The following is a 20,165-nucleotide window of genomic DNA, read 5'->3' on the forward strand; positions in this document are numbered from 1 at the left end:
GAGATGTTATATAGCTTCTCCTATGCCTGAGCAGGGGGCTGGACTAGATGACCTCCAAGGTCCCTTCCAGCTCTGTTCTCTTCTAACTGCAGGCCGTTCTTGGTTCTGCCTGTCAATAAACCTCCTTTCTTAAGCAGCCTCCATTTTATTCCCTTCTTGGAACTGGACCTGTTTTTCCTGCCGATACTATCAGGGGATAAAATAGAAACCCACGACTGGAAGGTGAAACTGAAGAGGTCTAATGTGGAGGAAACATGCAGCCGGTGTATAGCATAGCCTTTATTGTCATTGTACAAAATAAATACAACGAAATTGTCCAAATGAAGAGTGAGACACGGACACAAACTTCTAGTTTTATATCAATATAAAATGTATTTGACATTCGCAGCAGAGAAGACATTGAGGAACATCCTGAGGTAAATCTCAAACGGCGCCCAGAAGGAAAAGGCGGGGGGAAAGGGAAACGCCCCCTTTCCACCCGCAGCAACCAATCAGAGCTCAGATCCCGTCAGGCGGGACCCCGCCCTCACTCGGCCACAACGGAATGTTTGAAACCGTCCTCCGCTTTCCTTCTCCAGCCGTTAAATTGGATATCTTCACATTTAAAGTGTTCAAAAGAAACAGACCAAAAACGACTTTGATTTTCTCCATTAGATTGAATTAAATTTTCTCCATTAGATTGAATTCTCAGGCTGGAATGCTTTCCCCCCCCCCCCTTTTCTCTTCTACCTCAGACTTTCTTTTCTCCTCTTTCTCCTTCCCTTAATTTCCTATTTCCTCTTTTTTCTTTTATGTTTTGTACAATTAATGAATAAATAAAGTCTTGAGGAGCTAGAGAAGAGTGCAGAGAAGAGCAACAAAGGTGGAGCTAAAACATAAAAAAAACGGTTGCTGGAACTGGATGAGGGATGAAAAGAAGGAGGAGGGGAGACATGATGGCATCTTCCGATATCTCAGCGGCAGCCACGGAGACTTCTTTTCTCTTATTCCGGTGTTTCTCAACCTTGGCGACTTTAGGTCCTCCGGACTCCAACTCCCAGAATCCTCAACCAGCCAGCAGAGAATTCTGGGAGTTGAGGTCCGCAGGACTTAAAGGCGCCAAGGTTGAGAAACAGTGTCTTATGCAGACCCAATGAAGTGGGCCTATCCTGGCACTTTGCGTCAAATCCACCAGGGGGCGCCTTCTGCCAAGAGAGGGAACTCCAGGCGCTTCCCCATTGGCCCACTGGAGGGCGAACGTCACGGCTGACTTTCCAGAGGAGGCTGAGAAGGAAGTGACATCATTGAGCTTTCCCTCTCTAGGACGCCGCACTCGCTCTCCTTAACCGCTGGGGCTCCGCAGGAGGCGGGGAGGCTGCGGGGGAGGCTGGCGGGAGGACATCCAGTCGTGCCCCGGGTGAGTTGCGGGCCCTTCCCGAGTCCCACTCTCCCCAGCCGTCCTCTCCCTGCAGGGGAAAGCAGGAGAAGCGGGAAGAGCCCGAGTGGGAGGAGGGGAAGGTCGGCTTTAGGGAGGCCCAGCAGGAGAGGAGAGAAGGCGGGCGAGGAGGGGGCAGGATTCGCACCGGGCTCCCGAGGGCCCCATTCTGTCTCCGGAGGGGGAGAGAAGCGGGGCGGCCTCTCCAGCTGCCTCCTTCCCGGCCCTTCGCTGTGATGAGCCTCTTGAGGCAGGTTGGGTGAAGGTTCTTCAGTGGCTGAATTTCCACTTTCTAATTCTTGGCTTTTCTTTTTCTTCCCATCTCAGATGCAGAAACTGGAAGCCATTTGTGGTCTTTGCAAGGCAAACTTTTCTCTTGGGGAGGAAAACAAAGAGCGGAATAACTTGCAGAGATCCGTCCTGGGGCACCAGAAATTCCCCTGTGAAGGAAAAGGCACCTGGAGACCCACCAGAGTCCTTGGACCCACCTGGAGTTGCTCTGCAGGACAGAGAAAGGATGGAGACACAACCTTTGGCCAAGGAGGGAAGCGGAAAAGGCCCTTCAGCTGCTCAGCCTGGGAAGGGGGGGAAGCTCTGGACAAGGACTGGGCAGAAGATCCTGGAGGAGGAAACCATCCGCCCTTCCGAAGTTCAGCCGCAGAATTTCATCCAATACCAGGAGGCTGAAGGTCCCCGAGGACTTTGCAACCGACTACATGACTTTTGCAGGCGATGGCTGAGACCAGAAAAACACACCAAAGCCCAGATGCTGGACCTTGTGGTTCTGGAGCAGCTCCTGGCTATCCTGCCCCCAGAGATGGAGAGCTGGGTGCGGGAGTGTGGAGCAGAGACCAGCTCCCAGGCGGTGGCCCTGGCGGAAGGCTTCCTCCTGAGCCAGGCGGAGGAGCAGAAGGAGCAGAAGGTCAGAAGGGAATAAAGAATGTGTTTGAATTCTCCTTCCCAAACTTCTTTGACATTCATAATATGTGGCAATTCACCAATTCTTGTTGGACATTATTCCATTCTTTTCTCATTGAACCTCACTTATGGATGTTGGGGGCTTTGAGGTTGCGTTCTGAATATAAGAATCCACTTTGTGTTGTGTGAGGTACATTAATTCTGCTGCTTTTTTCCTTCCTCCTATTTGAAGGGCTGCACTGTGGAGATCAGAGATCCTGAGGGAGAGAACAACCCATCAAATCCCCCCCAGGAGCTATTTTTCAGGGGGATCCCTTGGGAAGATCAAAGTCAGGACACCTCAGGAGGTAATGAAAGATCCATCTGTCTTACCTTCACTCTCTATTCTCTTCTATAGAATTCCTCCTCCTACTTTGTTAAATATGCATTTTGAAATTATTTATTCCTTACAGAGAAACAAAGAATGAAGCTTTCTAGTTTTTATGACGGAGATCAAACAGCGGTTGAACCTCCAAATCAAGTAAGAAATGGAGAATATATTACATTTGTATTCTTCCATCACGAAAGTGAAGTGGGTGTGCAGAGAGCTCTCTTCCTTCTGTTTTCCCCTCTTGTTTGGCCTGGATTCTTTTTGTGTTCTTCCACAAATTGGAAAGCAGAAAGGCAGGTTCAAGTTGCTGTCAGCCAGCATAGCTTCCTCTGAATCAATTTTTTAAAAATGCTTCAAGAAATAGGAATAAACGTATCACAGTGGCAGGAACTGCTAGAGGCCCATTTTGTTTGCCATTCATTGACTCAGAATCGTGCAGGGCTAATGAAAAATAAATAATTACTCACATTGCCACATTTCCATTTTTAAAAAGCCTCATTTATAACCTGTAGTTCAAAAATAAGCAAATTGTATTAACAAATAAAGCAGACTATTAAAATCCAAAGGGAGTGGCTGTGCTCAGCATGTAATCACAGTACGTTGGGCTAAAAAATAGTCTCCTATCCTCTGATTTGTATCTCGATTAGGAGATCAAACATTCCTGCTTTGCAAAGGCTGAGAAATGACTTCCCCAGGGAATTTTCCCTTTGTTTTCTTCCTTTCGGCCAATGGCTCAGACTACTAGATCAATCAATGACAGACAGAGCGATAGATCAATTGATCCAGAACTGGGATTACTTTGCTGAAAGGCATTGAAGGTTTTGCAGAATCAATCAACTTGATAAAACTTCCCCAAATATTTCTTCAGTGAAAACAATTTTCAGATTTGCCCATTTTCTCACCTAAAATTAGGACTTGTGTGATGCACAGCCGTTTAACTTAGTGCATATCTTTGCTTTGGGAATTTAGGGAAGAACGGAACAGAATAACAGAGTTGATAGGGATCCTGGAGGTCTTCTAGTCCAACCCTCTGCTCAGACAGGAAGCCCTATAACATTTCAGATAAATGGCTGTCCAATTTTTTCATAAACATCTCCAGTGTAGGGGCACCCACAAGTTCTGGAGGCAAGTTATTCCACTGATTAATTGTTCTCAATGTCCGGAAATTCCTCTTTACTTGTAGGTTGGTTCTCTCCTTGAATAGTTTCCATCCATTGCTTCTTGGAGCACTGATATCATGTCATCCCCTGGTCCTTCTTTTCATGAAACCAGACATTCCCAATTCCAGCAACTGTTCTTTATATGTTTTAGCCTCTAGTCCACTAATCACTTTGGTTGCTCTTCTCTGCACTCTTTTTAGAGAATCAAGATCATTTTTACATCTGGCAACCAAAACTGGATGCAATATTCCAAGTGTGGTCTTATTAAGGCATTATAAAGTGGTACTAACACTTCATGTGATCTTGATTCTCTCTCTCAGTAGCCTACTGCTGACTCATGTTTAAGTGATTGTCCACTAGGATTCCAAAATCTCTGTTGCACTTACTATTGTTGAGCCTGGTATCACCTATTCTATGCCAGTGCATTTGGTTTTTTCTTTCCTAAATGCAGAGCCTTACATTTCTCACTGTTGATTTCATTTCGTTAAATTGGTCCCAATCTCTCGATCCTTCTATATCTGGAGCTTTTCTTCTGGAGAGTTGGTATTCCTGTCAATTTGGTCTTGTCTGCAAATTTGATGAGTTGCGCTTCTATCCTCTTGTCTAAATCATTGATGAAGATGAACAGGTCTTGCAAATCCTCCTGTTCTTTTTTCTGTGTTCAGGAGAGTCTGGTGTCTTTCGAGGAGGTGGCTGTGCCTTTTTCTGAGGAGGAGTGGTCTCAGATGGATCCTGACCAGAAAGCGCTGCATTCAGAAGTCATGCTTGAAAACCATAGGAACTTGGTCTCTCTGGGTAAGAGTTTTCTAGTCCCCAATCAGAGAGTTCAAGAAGACAGATTATAGTTAGTTTTTTATTTAAAAACCACTGATCAGATATCGTCTCCTGGGAGGGAGAAGGAAAGGATCTGGCCTTCTCGTGCGCCAAGGAAAGAAAGAGTCAATGTCCCTTTGCTTAGATACTTTTTCTGCCATTATTTATCTGTATTTTTCCATTTCTATTTGAAGTTATGTGTGGAGGCTGAAAAGAATGAGGTGTGATTTTATGTGTCCTCTGGAGGTCACGTGAGAGGAATGTCTTGTCATTTGTCCTGTGAAACCTCCAAAACTATGTGAGAACAGAACTTTTACACTCAGCCCATGGAAGAGCATTCTCCCAATTCAATTCAAGAACAAAGCCCTCAAGCAATGTCACTCAGAGCATCCTAGGGTACAGGTAATCCCTGAGTTACGACAGTACACTTAGCGACTATTCCAAGTTATGACTAGCCCTCTCCCAAGTACTTGAGACCCAGTCTCGAAATTGTGAATGTTGAAGTGAGTTTTTACTGATCTGGTCCTGGTTCTCTTTAATTTCTTCTTTCATCTCTTTTAATTGTCTTTTTATCTCCTCTTGTCCCTGTAGAATTTGTTGAAACATTTGTTGGAATTCAGTCTCAGTGGTTTTAGGCTGCATCAGAGATGTTATCGTTGATTGTGTACTGGGACTGGATGTTGTAGATGTCAGGGCAGAGGCAGCAAAGCCAGGCTTCCCAGGAGGTGGTTTTTTGCGTGACATTATATATGCAATAAAGAGTTCAATCAATGCAGAGAATGATCAGTCAGAGGGGTAGAACCGCCAAGAGAGTTCAGGAGACTAAAGGTCCAGGCAGAAGAAGGTTTTCCTAGTCACACTGGCAATAGAGTAAAGTTTTTCAGTCCAGGGAGTCCAAAAAGTCACAATCAACAAGAGATTTATCTGTGTAGCACGGAGACAAAGACCGGAAGCCTGAAGTTTTATAGGTGGAGTCAATTTTCACTGTTTATAAAGACACCGGAAGTGTGCCATCTTGCCCTGCCAGCTTCGGGCTTAGGAGGCATAACAAAAGTTTCAAAGTTTCCAAAGTTTCCAGATCATCATTCCATTATAAGGTTAAATCCGAAATTCGCCTTTACTATGAGTGTGGCGTCATTAGTTGGCTCTCTCCCTGCCTCCTCCCCCTAGGGCTGAGAGCAAAAATAGTTAACAGCCGCCTGTCCGAGGGGGGGGGGAAATCCCCCTCCCTCCAGCCGCGCTTCTCAAAACCAAGTCGAAAGGAAGTTTTAGGTAGCTGGCAATTTCTTTCAAGCAAGCAAAAGGAATGGAGAGAAGTTTCCGCCTCACCGCACCGCAGCCGCGTCCTTCTGATCGCTCATTCTTCCAGCTGCCTCGCTGCGAAGACGCCGGAGCCTCTCCCCATCATGCTCCCCAATGCCTGGGGCGATGCGCCCCCCCCCGGCCGCTGCCGACTCGGAGGATCCCCCGCGATGCCGCCCCTTCGGCAGGAGCCTCTACGGGGCGTCCTGTGCCCCCCAAGGAGTTAGGGGCCCACCGGGAAAGCGGGGGGCAAGCAGAGCCTGCCCGTCGTGGTCGGCAGCCGGAACTGGAAGCAACTTACCATATTTTTCAAACTATAAGATACCCACCCCCCAAAAAATGGGTGAAAATGTCTGTGTGTGTCAGGGCAGCCTCCATCAGTAACCAAGAAAGAAACCACTCAACTCCATTTTTCAGAATTAAGAGTACTTTTACTGGTTATGAGTAGAAAGCAGCTAACCAAAGCAAGATCTAAGGCAAAAGCGCGCGTCATCATAGACATCAATATGTGACCCAGCTCCCTCCCCCTAGTGATCCCAACCCCCAGTCCAATCCCCACACCCCACAGGTATCATGTGGGCTGCAGCTTCAAAACCCATCATCAGGTTGGTATGCCGGACGGTTGACCTTGGCGGCAATTCCACTATCTGCAGCATGCGCAGTAGATGGTGAGAAAACCATTCCCTTCTTCATTCACTCCTGTGCTTAAGCTTCCCCTCCCAAATACCATGTTATCTCCCCCCCTCCCCGTTTCAATGGCAGCCGAAAGCGAGCAGCAAAGCAGAGGCTGACAGTGTGTCTTATAGAGCGAATACGGGCCTGTTTTGGCCTCCCAAACCCTCTGCGCATCCCATTTTTGGCCTCCCTGGTGTCCAGAAGAACCCTGCAGGCTAAAAATGGGCCCACCTTTGACCTCCGGTGGCCTCTGTGTATTGGGTTTTTGTCCTCCCCGGCCTCGGGGAGGCTGAAAATGGGGTGTGTAGAGGGTTTGGGAGGCCAAAAACGTGGCATGCAGAGTGCTTTTGGACACTTGGAATGACAAAAACGGGACATGCGGAGCAGGGGTGGGTTTCAAAACTTTTTGCTACCTATTTTGTGGGTGTGGCCTATTTTGTGGTCGTGGCTCAGCGGTCATGTGGCTGGGTTGGCGTGGCCAACTTGATGTCACTCACCAGGAGATGTCATGGATTGGATAAAATTTGGTGAAGCCACTTAACAATGCTCTTGCTTAGCAACCAAAATTTTGGGCTCAATTGAAGTCAAGGACTGTCTCTGCCTTCCTCTGCATGGCAGCCTTGTCCTAGTAAACTCCTTCTCCTTTCTGGCAATTTTCCTCTCCATTAGAGGCACCAAAATAATCAAGACAATGTAAGGTTTCCTGCTGCAGCAGGGGGTTGGACTAGATGACCTCTGAGTAGCCTTCTAGCCCTAAACAGCTGTGCTGTTTTTCTTTCCTTCCTTCCTCCCTCCCTCCCTTCCTTCTTTCTTTCTGTCTTTTTACTGATCCTATCCTGTACGCCAGATTTTCACTACCTCTTATGCCGTATCGGACTGTATAGGGAGAAACCCAGGCCAAAAACACTTTTTCCCCCTTGTTTTCCTACTCTAAACCTAGGTGCATCTTATGGTCCGAAAAATATGGTAGCCTAGGACAATGTGGTGAGCTGTTGATTCCTTTTCCTACTCCGGTGCATTTGCAGAAAAAGAGGCCTTAATTAGTGAGTGATACGTGAGCTCAGTAGTGGGAAATCGAGCACTTAGTGAAATTGCGTGATCTCACACTGCAGTGCTTAAGGCCTCTGTTCTCTGCTAACCAAGGCCTGCGTGAGATCCAGGGCAAAATGCTTTGCAAAGAGAGGGAGGGCCTCTTCGTTTTCAGAGACCTTTGCCCTGGATCTTGTGCAGCCTTCAGTTCTTAAACAAACAAAGGCCTAAAATACTGCAGTGCGAGATCCTGCGAGATTAGCAGCCTGAGATCTTGCATTACTGGTCTCGTGTGATCTCACGGTAAAGTACTTTAGGCCTCCGTTCCCTGCTAACTGACGCCTGTACCAGATCCGGCCAAAGATCCCATGCAAGCCGATGAGACTTTGGGGCAGCGAAATAGCCATTCTTGAAACCTCCCAACCTTTCCAGTCTCAGCACGAAGAGCGTTTACAAGCCAATGGGAGGTTTCAGCAAGGGATTTCGCTTCAAAGTTTCATTGCTGGGATCGAGGAATGGGCCGAGCGGGGGGGGGGGGGGTTCCTGCCCACCAGACGGACACCGTGAAGCAGCTGCTCCAAGGTACACCGGGGAAGAAGGAGCTTCTTTCAAAATTGTTTCAGTTCTCACAGGTCTCTGTTGAAAATATCCCACCCCAATAAATCTTAAGTTTTCTCCTAATTCCTCCTTGGGTGTTTCCCCTTATTATTATGGAATTCAATGGTGAAAAGAGTAAGGTTCTACATTTAGGCAACAAAAACGGAATGCACAGGTACAGAATAGGTGGTACCTTGCTCAGTAGTAGTAACTGTGAAAGGGATCTTGGAGTCCTAGTGGACAACCATTTAAATATGAGCCAGCCATGGGCAGCAGCTGCCAAAAAAGCCAACACAGTCCTAGGCTGCATCAACAGGGATAGAATCAAGATCACGTGAAGTGTTAATACCACTTTATAAGGCCTTGGTAAGGCCACACTTGGAATACGGCATTCAGTTCTGGTCGCCACGATATAGAAAAGATGTGGAGACTCTAGAAAGAGTGCAGAGAAGAGCAACAAAGATGATTAGGGGACTGGAGGCTAAAACATGAAGAACGGTTGCAGGAACTGGGTATGTCTAGCTTAAGAGAAAGAAGGACTAGGGGAGACATGATAGCAGTGTTCCAATATCTCAGGGGTTGCCACAAAGAAGAGGGAGTCAAGCTATTCTCCAAGGCACCTGAGGGGAGGACAAGAAGCAATGGGTGGAAATTAATCAAGGAGAGAAGCAACTTAGAACTGAGGAGAAATTTTCTGACAGTTAGAACAATTAATCAGTGGAACAGCTTGCTTCCAACACTGGAAGTTTTTCTGATGTCAGATAACCATTTGTCTGAAGTGGTCTAAGGTTTCCTGTCTAAGCAGAGGGTTGGACTAGAAGGCCTCCAAGGTCCCTTCCAACTCTGTTATTCTATTCTATTCCTTAACTCAAAACTGACTGAGTGAGATTTGCATATATATAGATAATTGTAAAGAAAGAGATGTTTTCAAGGCTTTCATGACTCATGAATATAGAAATCATCATATCTATATCACACCCCTGTAAGAATGAAAACATGCAACCTAATGGAATTTCTGAGAAATTCAGAAGGAAATTCACTTGACTTTCTACGTTTTGATCTTTTCCTCTAACCTTGTTATCATTTTCATTTCTCTTTTGCTTTGAAGGTAATAACGGGCAGGAGAATCAAGATTCCTGTGAACTGTTCCAAGTGATCAGTGCTAAAGATGGAATGGAGAAGTTTGGAATTCGAATGGAATTCGAAAGCCATGAGAGAAACCAGTCAAAGAATTGGAATCAGGAAAGCTCATGTTCCACTGATGTTACAATGCAACATTTTCTTGCCCAACAAGAGAAAATAAGCAATAAATATGTTGGGAAAAGTGTGAAGCTAATCAAAGCTGAAGTAAATGAACACTATTTAACCCAAAACAAAGGAGATGATGCTATAAGAAGACAGAAGGGACAAGATTACAATGGGACATTCATTCTTTCTCTTGGAAATAAGTTCCTTACATTTCAAAAAGCGATTGATACAAAAGAGAAGCCTTATAAATGTTTGGAATGTGGAAAATGTTTTAGCAAAAACGGGCATCTTACTATCCACCAAAGGATCCACACAGGAGAAAAGCCGTTTGAATGCATGGAGTGTGGAAAGACCTTTGCTCAAAGAGGTACTCTTGTTTCCCATAAGAGGATCCACACAGGGGAGAAGCCGTATAAATGCATGGAATGTGGAAACAGATTTACTCATAGCAGTGCACTTAGAAGACACATAAAGCTGCACACAGGAGAGAGACCTTATAAATGCATTGAATGTGGAAAGACCTTTGCTCAAAGAGGTACTCTTGTTTCCCATAAGATGATCCACACAGGGGAGAAGCCGTATAAATGCATGGAGTGTGGAAAGAGCTTTACTCAAAACCGTAATCTTATTTCCCATAAGATGACCCACACAGGAGAGAAACCATTTAAATGCATGGAATGTGGAAAGACCTTTGCTCTGAGCAGTAGACTTACTATCCACAAAAAGCTCCATACAGGGGAGAAGCGATATAAATGCATGGAGTGCGGAAAGACGTTTACTCAGAGCAGTGGACTTAGAAGCCACAAAAATCTCCACACAGGAGAAAAACCATTTAAATGCATGGAGTGTGGAAAGACCTTTGCTCAGAGCAGTGGACTTAGATGCCACAAAAGGGTCCACACAGGGGAAAAGCCATTTAAATGCATGGAGTGTGGGAAACAATTGGTTGACAAATGTAGTCTTATTTCCCATAAGATGATCCACACAGGAGAGAAACCATTTAAATGCATGGAATGTGGAAAGACCTTTGCTCATAGCAGTACTCTTACTTCCCATAAGATGATCCACACAGGGGAGAAGCCGTATAAATGCATGGAGTGTGGAAAGACCTTTGCTCATAGCCGTAATCTTATTTCCCATAAGATGATCCACACAGGAGAGAAACCATTTAAATGCATGGAATGTGGAAAGAGCTTTACTCATAGCAGTACACTTAGTTCCCATAAGATGATCCACACAGGGGAGAAGCCGTATAAATGCATGGAGTGTGGAAAGACCTTTGCTTATAGCCGTACACTTAGTTCCCATAAGATGATCCACACAGGGGAGAAGCCGTATAAATGCATGGAATGTGGAAAGAGCTTTACTCATAGCAGTACACTTAGTTCCCATAAGATGACCCACACAGGAGAGAAACCATTTAAATGCATGGAATGTGGAAAGGCCTTTGCTCTGAATAGTGGACTTCAAAAACACAAAAAGATCCACTTGGGAGAGAAGCCATTTAAATGCACAGAATGTGGAAAGATCTTTGCTCAGAATGGTCATCTATCTTCTCATAAAAGGATTCACGCTCGGGAGAAACTATAGCAAAAGCAATTCTACTTAGACCTATATACCACTCCACAATGCTTATATACCTACAATGCTTATATACCACTCCACAGTCGAACTCCTGGCTGTGGGCAATTAGCCTGAAGTACTGCATTCTATCCACTGACCCACCATGTCTCTGTAGATTTGTATGTGTATGCGTATTGTGCCTTTCTGATCCAAATGAGAGAAGGTTGAATCCAACACAATGAAACTTAATGTGGAGAAGAGTAACATTTTACACCTGGGCAGGGATTGCATGAAACCTGGCTCAAAAATAGTAATTGTGAGAGGGACCTTGGGAGTCCTAATAAACAATCACTTAAACATAAGTCACGTGGGGGGGGGGGGCAGCAGCCAAAAAAGCTGATATAATCCTTGATTGTATAAACACATCAATTTGTTTGTCCAGTAATCCTTCCCTTCCTAGATTTATTACTGTCTTTTTGAAAACCAGAAGTTTTCCTTTCAGGATTACTGGACAAGGAACTTGAAGTATAAATTTATTACTTTATTACTGCCCATGCTGACTGCAGCCAGAATTAATTTAATTTAATTAATTTAATTTATTAAATTTCTAGACCGCCCCCTCTCCCCGGAGAGACTCGGGGCGGTGTACAGGAAAAAATTAAAAACATACAAACAGTCATACACATAGGTAAAAATCCAATTAAACAACCCCTGTACAATTTATAAAAATTAAAAAACAGACCTTAAAACCAATCTTAAAAATTTAGAAATAGGACTGAGGTGGGATAGGTGGAATTAGGCCAAGCCGGCTAGCTGGAATAGGTGGGTTTTAAGTTTAAGAATTACCCTTTATGTGCAAAAATGGAAAGAAACCTCCATCCTCAGGATGGACGAAGTGAAGGAATGAAAGAGTTGGCAGAGATGGCGAAATAAACCTTTTGACCAGAGGAAAGAGTAGATATCCAGCTGTTTTTCTACCTGGAAGCCACTTCTGGACTTTGTGCTTGAGGCATAAAAAAAAGTGAAATCTGGACTTTTGGGATTTACGGATTAAGTTAAATTGTTATAGAAATGGTTAATGTTTACGTACTTATAGAAGAAATAAAAACCAAGGCTCCAATTTCACTTTGTATTTTATTGTGCTGGGGAAAAAGTTTTTTCATCTCTCTTTTTGCCTTTTGCCATTTATCTCTCACTTCTCCTTCCTCCTTTCTTTCTTTCTTTCTTTCTTTCTTTCTTTCTTTCTTTCTTTCTTTCTTTCTTTCTTTCTTTCTTTCTTTCTTTCTTTCTTTCTTTCTTTCTTCTTCTCTTTTCTATTTTATGCCCTTATAATCTTCAATGAAACATCGTAAAAAGGAGCCTTCTGTTTTAGGGCCGCTTCCTGTTGCACAGCCAAAATAGGCAAATCTCAACACGATTCCACTTTATATCTGCACTTTTACACTGGCAAAATTTCTTCCAAAATGTTCTTTTCCATCTTTTCTCTGCTGAAAGTGGAGATTGTTGGGCATTGTGGCAAAGACGGGGAAGTTCTCGGAGGAAAGGAGCGGGAAGTGGAGGAGAAGCGGCCAAACTTGATTCCGGCATTGCCATCCGGGGCTGCTTTGCAAGGAAAAGGGGGATCCCGACCCACAGAAAGAAAGAAAGGGAGATTCCTTCGCATTCGGGGTGGAGGGGCGGAGAACCGGAAGGAGCCGCTTCGTCCAGACGTTCCGAGCAAGGGAGACGGGTGTTTTCTCTTGTGAAGCCAGGAGATCCCCACGGAGATTCCCCCGTGAAGTGGGAGGGGGGCTGGGGAAAGGATCCGGCTGGATCAGGAGGGATCCCTGCAGATCCTCTCCGCCTCTTCCTGCCTGGACTGTCAGCTGAGGGTTTTCCTGGCTTCCCTTCGGATTGGGGTGAGTGTGGGACCCCCAAGTCCTGGCTGGCTGTGGGACTGTCCCTCCCCCCTTGTCGTCCGGTGCAGCTGCTGGGGGCTCCCTCCTTCCATACTGAGCGTGGGGGGGAGCCCAGAAGGACCCCTCGAGCTCTGGATCCACTTCGCCCTTCTAGAGTCTCCCGCCTGGCCGCTCTCTGAGCACTGTGGGAACTAAAAGGGCATCTAGTCCGCCCCTCCAGGCGCACAGAAAAAGGGAGACTTGATGAGAATCATGGGGCGGGGTGGTGGTGGTGCAAAAGGAAGTCCACTCTCCCCTCGGGAGCTGGCATGAAACAGTTCCCTCGAATGCAGACCCCCAAGACTGAAACGATCCCCTCTCCCGCCTTTCTCCGCTTCTCTCTCTGCTCGGAACTATCTCCTCCATGGGGTGAAGTCAAGGGAGGATCTGCCCGGAGACCGATGACGCTGCAGAGGGGAGAATCCACATTGCGAAAGCGAAAGCGAAAGAGGGGAAATGAGGCATTTTCAGCCCTGAATCCCCAGAAGGAAAAAGATTCATTTGAGCAAAAGGATTTTGGCTTCTTCAGAAACTTCCACTTTTTCTTTTCTGAATCTCAAATTTGAGGCTTTGAAGGTCAGGCAAGAGGGGGGCTTCCGTCCCTTCTGGGAGAGCCCCTGAATTTGGGGGCAAGACCAAGAACCCCTCTTAATCCTCCCTTGCTCTATCGGGATCTTGAGGGGAGGGGGTACTGAGAGAATTGGGGGATCTAATATTTTACAAATATTACCCCTTCCCCTTCCCACCCTCCGACCCTCCCTCCCCCCAACCTCCCAGAGCAAAATACAGGGTATAAACATTTAACAATCATACGCTAACATAAGCTAACTGATTTTGACATCCTACCTCCTCTTGTGCCTTAATTCCCCTTTTGTTAAGCTAACTTTAGGTAAATTGTAACATTCCATGTGCCTTCACTCATAAGCTAATTGAAATTTCCTAGTCCGATATTTATTTTGAATATAGTCAATCCATCTTCTCCATTCCAACATATTTCTCATCCGAATGGTCCTTCAAATATGCTGTAATTTTGGCCATCTCTGCTAGATTTACCACTTTTAGCGTCCATTCTTGAATAGTAGGCAATTCTTCCCACTTTCAGTACCGCGCCACCAACAATCTTGCTGCCGTCGTTAAGTTCAAAATCAAATTAGTCTCTATAACTGTACAGTCTGTAATTATACCTAACAAAAACAACTGGGGCGTGAACTTTATCCTTTTTTTAAGTATATTTTGAATAACCCACCATATTTCTATCCAAAATGCTTTGACTTTTTTGCAAGTCCACCATATATGGTAATACGTAGCATCAGCACAATCACATCTCCAACATTTAGGTTGTAAATTCGGATACATACAAGATAACCTTTTGGGATCTAAATTGTTAGATTCGGGCAACGAGAGGACAGACTCCAGACGATTGTGACAAACAGCTCTTTATTAGAAGGTAGTAGTGATCCAGCTGAATACGGGGTCGTGCAGCTCCCCTTTTATGGGGAGCTGGCAGACCTCCCGTCCAATCAGAACATTCCCTTGTTCCCGCCCTAGTGGCGGACCTGAGTGGAGACTACAGCAGTTTATGTAAATATCTAACACCCCTCCCCTCTTAGATGGAGTGTTTCGATTAGTTACAAAGTCCTGTAAGTATGCGGGTTTCTGCCTTGCGGGTGGACCTGCGTAATTCTGGTTGTGCCTGAACAGATGCAGGATCAGAGTGTCCTTCTTGTTCCTCCATCCTGGTTGGGGATTGTTGATTCCCTTCGCTTGGGAACTGCTCCGTTCATACGTTGGCCTCTGGTTCCACCCTTGGTTCCGCTGTGCCGTAGTCGTCTGCGATGGCCGTGTCAGGTTGTTGTGTCGGTAATCTTTCTGATGGTATAAGTTCTTCGTTCGATGATCGTAGGTTGGAGTGAGCCAGGCAACCACGGAGTTGGTCGATGTGTCTTTTCCAGTTCCTACCGTCTTCCAGTTCTAACAAGTAGGAACGAGGTCTGGTGATACCTATTCCCTTTGCCGGAATCCACAGCGTTCCCCCTGCATAGTTGTGGGCGTATACTGAATCCCCTATGCTAAAATTCCTAATTTTGCTTGTGGAGTCTGGGGGTGATGTGGCAGAGTAATTTGGGTGTAGCCGGTCTAGGTGAGACCTTAGACAGCGACCCATGAGGAGTTCAGCGGGGCTCCTTCCCATCGTGGCGCTAGGGGTAATATGTTGAATTAGTAGATAATGGTCAACCCGTGTTTGCCAATGCCCCGGACCCATCCTAGCGAGGGCCTCTTTTGCTGCGCGCACCATTCTTTCCGCCTGACCATTGGATGCCGGATGGAATGGCGCGACGAGGGCATGCCGAATTCCCTGACTTGCTAAATAGGATTCGAATTGCATGGCCGTGAACTGGGGCCCGTTGTCGGAGACTAGGAGATCGGGCAGGCCAGGCGTGGCGAAAAGTCGCCGTAGTACCTTGATAACTGCCTCTGCCGTGATCGAGGTCATCAGGACTACTTCTAACCATTTGGAGTATGCGTCCACAACTATTAAAAACGTCTGTCCCTGAACTGGTCCTGCGAAGTCTATGTGTATTCGCGACCAGGGTGCCTGTGATTTCTCCCACTCCGTAGCGGGCGCTTCAGGGGGGGCTGGTCTGGATTCTTGGCACGGATTGCACGTGGCCATCCATTCCTCAATTTCCTTGTCCATGTTAGGCCACCAAACGTAGCTTCTTGCTAATGCTTTCATCCTTACGATCCCTGGATGCCCTACATGTAAAGCTTCTAATACATTCTTCCGCAATTTGTGCGGTACAACAACTCGATCCCCCCACAATAAACAACCTTTTAAAACCGACAGTTCATCCCGCTTAGACCAAAACAGTTTGAATTCGGGTCCCACAATCCCTTTGGGCCACCTCCTCCATACCCAAGTTTGCACTTGTCTGATTACGTTGTCCTTAGCAGAAAACCTAGCAACGTCCATAGAAGATACCGGTCCTGTGTCCAAACAGTCAATCAAAAGGACCGGTATTTCTGGAGTGGGGTCGGCCTAGAGTTCTGGTAACGGGCAGCGGCTGAGCGCGTCTGCGTGCCCCAACGTAGAACCCGGTCGGTGTACCAGTTTATAGGAGTACGCAGCCAGGAAAACAGTCCACCTGGTCATGCGCGGGGAGAGGGAGACCGGTGTGGGGCGGTTTCCCACCAGTAGACCCAGCAATGGTTTGTGGTCCATTATAAGTTCGAAATCGCGGCCGTAGAGATATTCGTGAAAACGCTTGACTCCCGCCACAGCGGCTACCGCCTCCCTGTCCAGTTGGCTGTAGTTGCGCTCCGCTGAAGACAATGTCCTTGAGTAGAATGCGATGGGGGCTTTGTTCCCGTTTGGCATTCTGTGGCTGAGTACTGCGCCGACGCCGAAAGGTGAGGCATCGCAAGTTAACACCAACGGTAGGGTTTGGCTGTACTGGATTAGCAGAGAGTCGGCCGTCAGCAGGCGCTTGACTGCGGCAAAGGCGGTCGCCTCGGGACGTCCCCAGGTCCATTTGGCGTTTTTTGCTAGAAGTCGGTGCAAGGATTCAGCGACGGTGGCTTTCTGCCTAAGAAAGACGCTGTAGAAGTTAAGAAGTCCGAGGAAGGCCTGCAACTCGGTCTGATTTCGTGGTGTGGGGGCGTCCTGAATTGCCTTAATTTTTTTCGATGTAGGGTGTATTCCCAGTCCATCGATCCTGTAACCCATGAATTCTACGCTGGGCACGTTAATTTGGCATATCTCCTTTTTCAGGCGGAGACCCTTTTCTCGAATTCTGGCCAAAACAATCCTAACACGCTTTAATAGTTGCTCCTCATTTGCAGCCGATACTAAGATGTCGTCGAAATAAGGGACGACTCCTGGTATGCCCTGCAAAAGCCGTTCCATGACGCTTTGGAACAATCCCGGAGCAATGCTTACGCCGAATTGTAAGCGCTTGCATTTAAAAGCACCCCTGTGCATCACTATGGTTTGGGCCTCCGCCATGGCGCTATCTACTGGCAGCTGCTGATACGCTTGTGCCATGTCTAGTTTTGCAAAAAAAATTCCTGGCCCCAATGAGTGCAATAGGTGCTGTACTACGGGCACAGGATAAGTGCTCTGTTGGAGAGCGACATTAATTGTGCATTTATAGTCCGCGCAGATGCGGACTGACCCATCTGGCTTAACCGGGGTCACGATTGGGGTTTCCCAGCGAGCGTGGTCCACTGGTTCGAGGATTCCTTGCTCTACCAGCTTATCAATTTCCTTATCAATTTGGGGGCGGAGCGCAAAAGGCACTCTCCTGGGTTTGAGTCTGATAGGCGCCACGTTTGGATCCAAATTGAAGGAAATTGGTGTTCCCATATACTTACCAAGGCCGGGGCTGAACACATCCTCGAACTCCTTAAAAATTCCTTCGGCGCTGCTATTCCCCATGGCGTTGATGCCGGTGACTTCCAGCCCCAGGGCTTCGAACCAATCCAGTCCCAGGAGGCTCTGCAGTGGTGCGCTGGCTACGGTTACGGGCAGTTGGGCCGTGATGTTTTTGAACTGGACTCAGAACGTGCCTTGACCCACGATGGGGACCCTGTTCCCCTGGTAATCGCGAAGCAGGATGTCTGGTGTCCGTAGTTGGCGCTTCTTTAGGCTGGGAATCGCCTTCTTCATTGCTGACCACGAGATGATCGTCAGCGACGATCCCGTGTCTACTTCAAGCTTGCATGGGGAGTCCTCCAGGAGGACAGTGTGTTTCAGCTTTTTAGGCCGCTTTGTGCGGACCTGTCCTATCGTGGTGAGATAGGTTCTTAGTGGTTCTCTCTGGGAATAGTCTCTCTCGGCTCCCTGGGGATACTCTTTTTCAGCTCTCTGGGAATATTCTCTCTCGGCTGACTCCTTTGGTTCTTTCTCTGGGCGCCCTTTGTTTTTCCGCCAAGCCCCTGGGTTGGGCTTCTGTCGGCGATAGGATGGGGGTTGCCATGTTGTAGCAGGGACTTCGCTCCGACACACCTTTGCAATGTGTCCAACCTTTTCGCAACGCTGGCAAACAACGTCTCTAAAACGGCAGGTAGACCGGGGATGACTCCCTCCGCAGCTTGCGCAGGGCGGCAAACGGGATTCGAATTTTCGCGTCGGTTTCGTGCGGCTACTGCGCATGCGATGGCTGTCTTTGCACTCGCTGTCCTCGGTCTCCTGATCGGTGGCCTCGTGATGCACACGGGTCTGTCTGGTTCTGGAGTGGGGTGCGCTTGACCCGCGTTGCAGTGTTTCTGTAGATCTGTCTGCTGATTCCGAAGCTCTCGCCTCATCCAGTGCGATTTGCAGGTTTAAGTTGGGTTTGGCCAACAACCGTTTCTGCAAAGCAATGTCCCGTACCCGCATATGAGGCGTGCTAGGATGTGCTCATCCAGATCCCTGAACTCGCAATGCGTTGCTGCTTTTTGGAGTGCTGCAACGTATTGGTTGATGGATTCGTCCGCTTTCTGGTTCCTCATGTTGAATTCATGGTGGCGAACGTGGCGGGAAGGTTTTGGCGTGAAATGCGTTTGTAGCGTTTGCTGTAGCGCCATCCATGTTACCGCCTGGATGGGCGTTGGCTCCGATAGATCCCTGGCCGTCTCGAAGACCTCTCGACCGCAGTAGCTCTTTTTCCGGGAGTCCGGTACTCCCATGAGATCGTTTGCCTCGAGGAAGCATTCGAATCTCAACATGTAGGATTCCCAATGTTCGGCTACTGGGTTGTACGGGGTTGGTGGAGCGTGCATCGCCATCTTGCCTTTCGTTTGAATTTGCCGCGCTGAGATGGCTGCCGGAATTTCCGCCGAAATCCGGGGCTGGATCGAATCCGTGGATTCTTGCTAGTAGATCTTCGTCCTATCTGCCTCTTGATCCCACCCTCGTCGCCAGTGTTAGATTCGGGCAACGAGAGGACAGACTCCAGACAATAGTGACAAACAGCTCTTTATTAGTTAGGTAGTAGTGATCCAGCTGAATACGAGGTCGTGCAGCTCCCCTTTTATGGGGAGCTGGCAGACCTCCCGTCCAATCAGAATATCCCCTTGTTCCCGCCCTAGCAGCGGATCTGAGTGGAGACTACAGCAGTTTATGTAAATATCTAACATGGAGGCTGCTGGGCAACAACCAATGGCAAAACGGCACCTGGCTGGGCTTGAAGGGAACAAGAAACTATGATTATCGCCTCGGGAGCCTGAATGGCGGCGGTAGTTGCGAGAGGCGGAGACTGACACTCTGGATCCCCAGACGCCTCAGAAACGGCAGAGAAATCCTGCTCGGCTCTCCCAGAAGAGAATTTGGGGGGCTCCCCCAGAGAAGAGAGGGGCCCAAATCATCCCCAAAGCCCCAGAAGACGAGAAGCAACAGGTGGAAAGGAACCAAGAAGAGAAGCAACCTGGAACTCAGGAGAAACTTCCTGACAGGAAGGAGAATTAACCGGTGGAACTCCTTGCCACCAGAGTTGAAATTGAAATTGAAATTTAATTTGTTAGCCGCACCCCCTCCAAACGGACTCGGGGCGGCGTACAATAAAATGCATACAATATGCATATAAAATACATATACAAATACAAATAAACACATACACATACATATACCTGGAGGACGTAACACTCGTAAAATATATATAAAAATACAATTAAAATGGCTATTTAAAACACCCTCAATTAAATTACAAAATTTAAAAATCCCGTCAGGAGCAATAGGATAAAACTATGGTTGAGCCAGGCCAGCTAATTGGAAGAGGTGGGTCTTGAGCTTTACACGGAAGGAGCGGAGATCGGAGGTAATCCTGATATCAGGGGGGAGGTCATTCCACAGGGCTGGGCCCGCCACAGAGAAGGCTCTGCTCCTAGGCGCCGCCCCATGGCACTGTCTGGTGGACGGCACCTGGAGAAGTCCCTCTCTGTGCGAGCGGATGGGTCGTAGGGATGTATGGGGCAGAATACGATCCCGCAGGTAACTAGGTCCTGAGCCATGGAGCGCTTTAAAGATTGTAATCAAGACCTTGAAACGCACTCGATAGACCACAGGAAGCCAGTGCAGCTCGCGCAGAAGAGGTGTTATATGGGAGTACCTAGTACTCCCAATAATCACCTGCGCGGCCGCATTCTGGACCAACTGCAGT

General features: G+C 47.3%; 2 protein-coding genes across 1 annotated transcript; one reads left to right on the forward strand and one right to left on the reverse strand.

Moving 5' to 3' along the window:
• The window catches only part of LOC309384804 (uncharacterized protein), a gene marked incomplete at its 3' end in the record, with an annotated part of 351,454 nt that overhangs the window by 115,163 nt on the left and 216,126 nt on the right, over positions 1 to 20,165 (reverse strand).
• LOC309384793 (uncharacterized protein) lies at positions 1,308 to 12,212 on the forward strand. Its single transcript, XM_081938577.1, has 6 exons — positions 1,308 to 1,396; positions 1,742 to 2,336; positions 2,565 to 2,679; positions 2,785 to 2,852; positions 4,528 to 4,657; positions 9,387 to 12,212. Exons 2-6 carry the CDS (start codon positions 1,932 to 1,934, stop codon positions 11,114 to 11,116), a joined length of 2,448 nt encoding a protein of 815 aa, XP_081794703.1. The 5' UTR covers positions 1,308 to 1,396; positions 1,742 to 1,931; the 3' UTR covers positions 11,117 to 12,212.

This window comes from Natrix helvetica (genome assembly GCF_964273705.1).
Source record: "Natrix helvetica genome assembly, chromosome: 1".
Taxonomy (NCBI): domain Eukaryota; kingdom Metazoa; phylum Chordata; class Lepidosauria; order Squamata; family Natricidae; genus Natrix; species Natrix helvetica.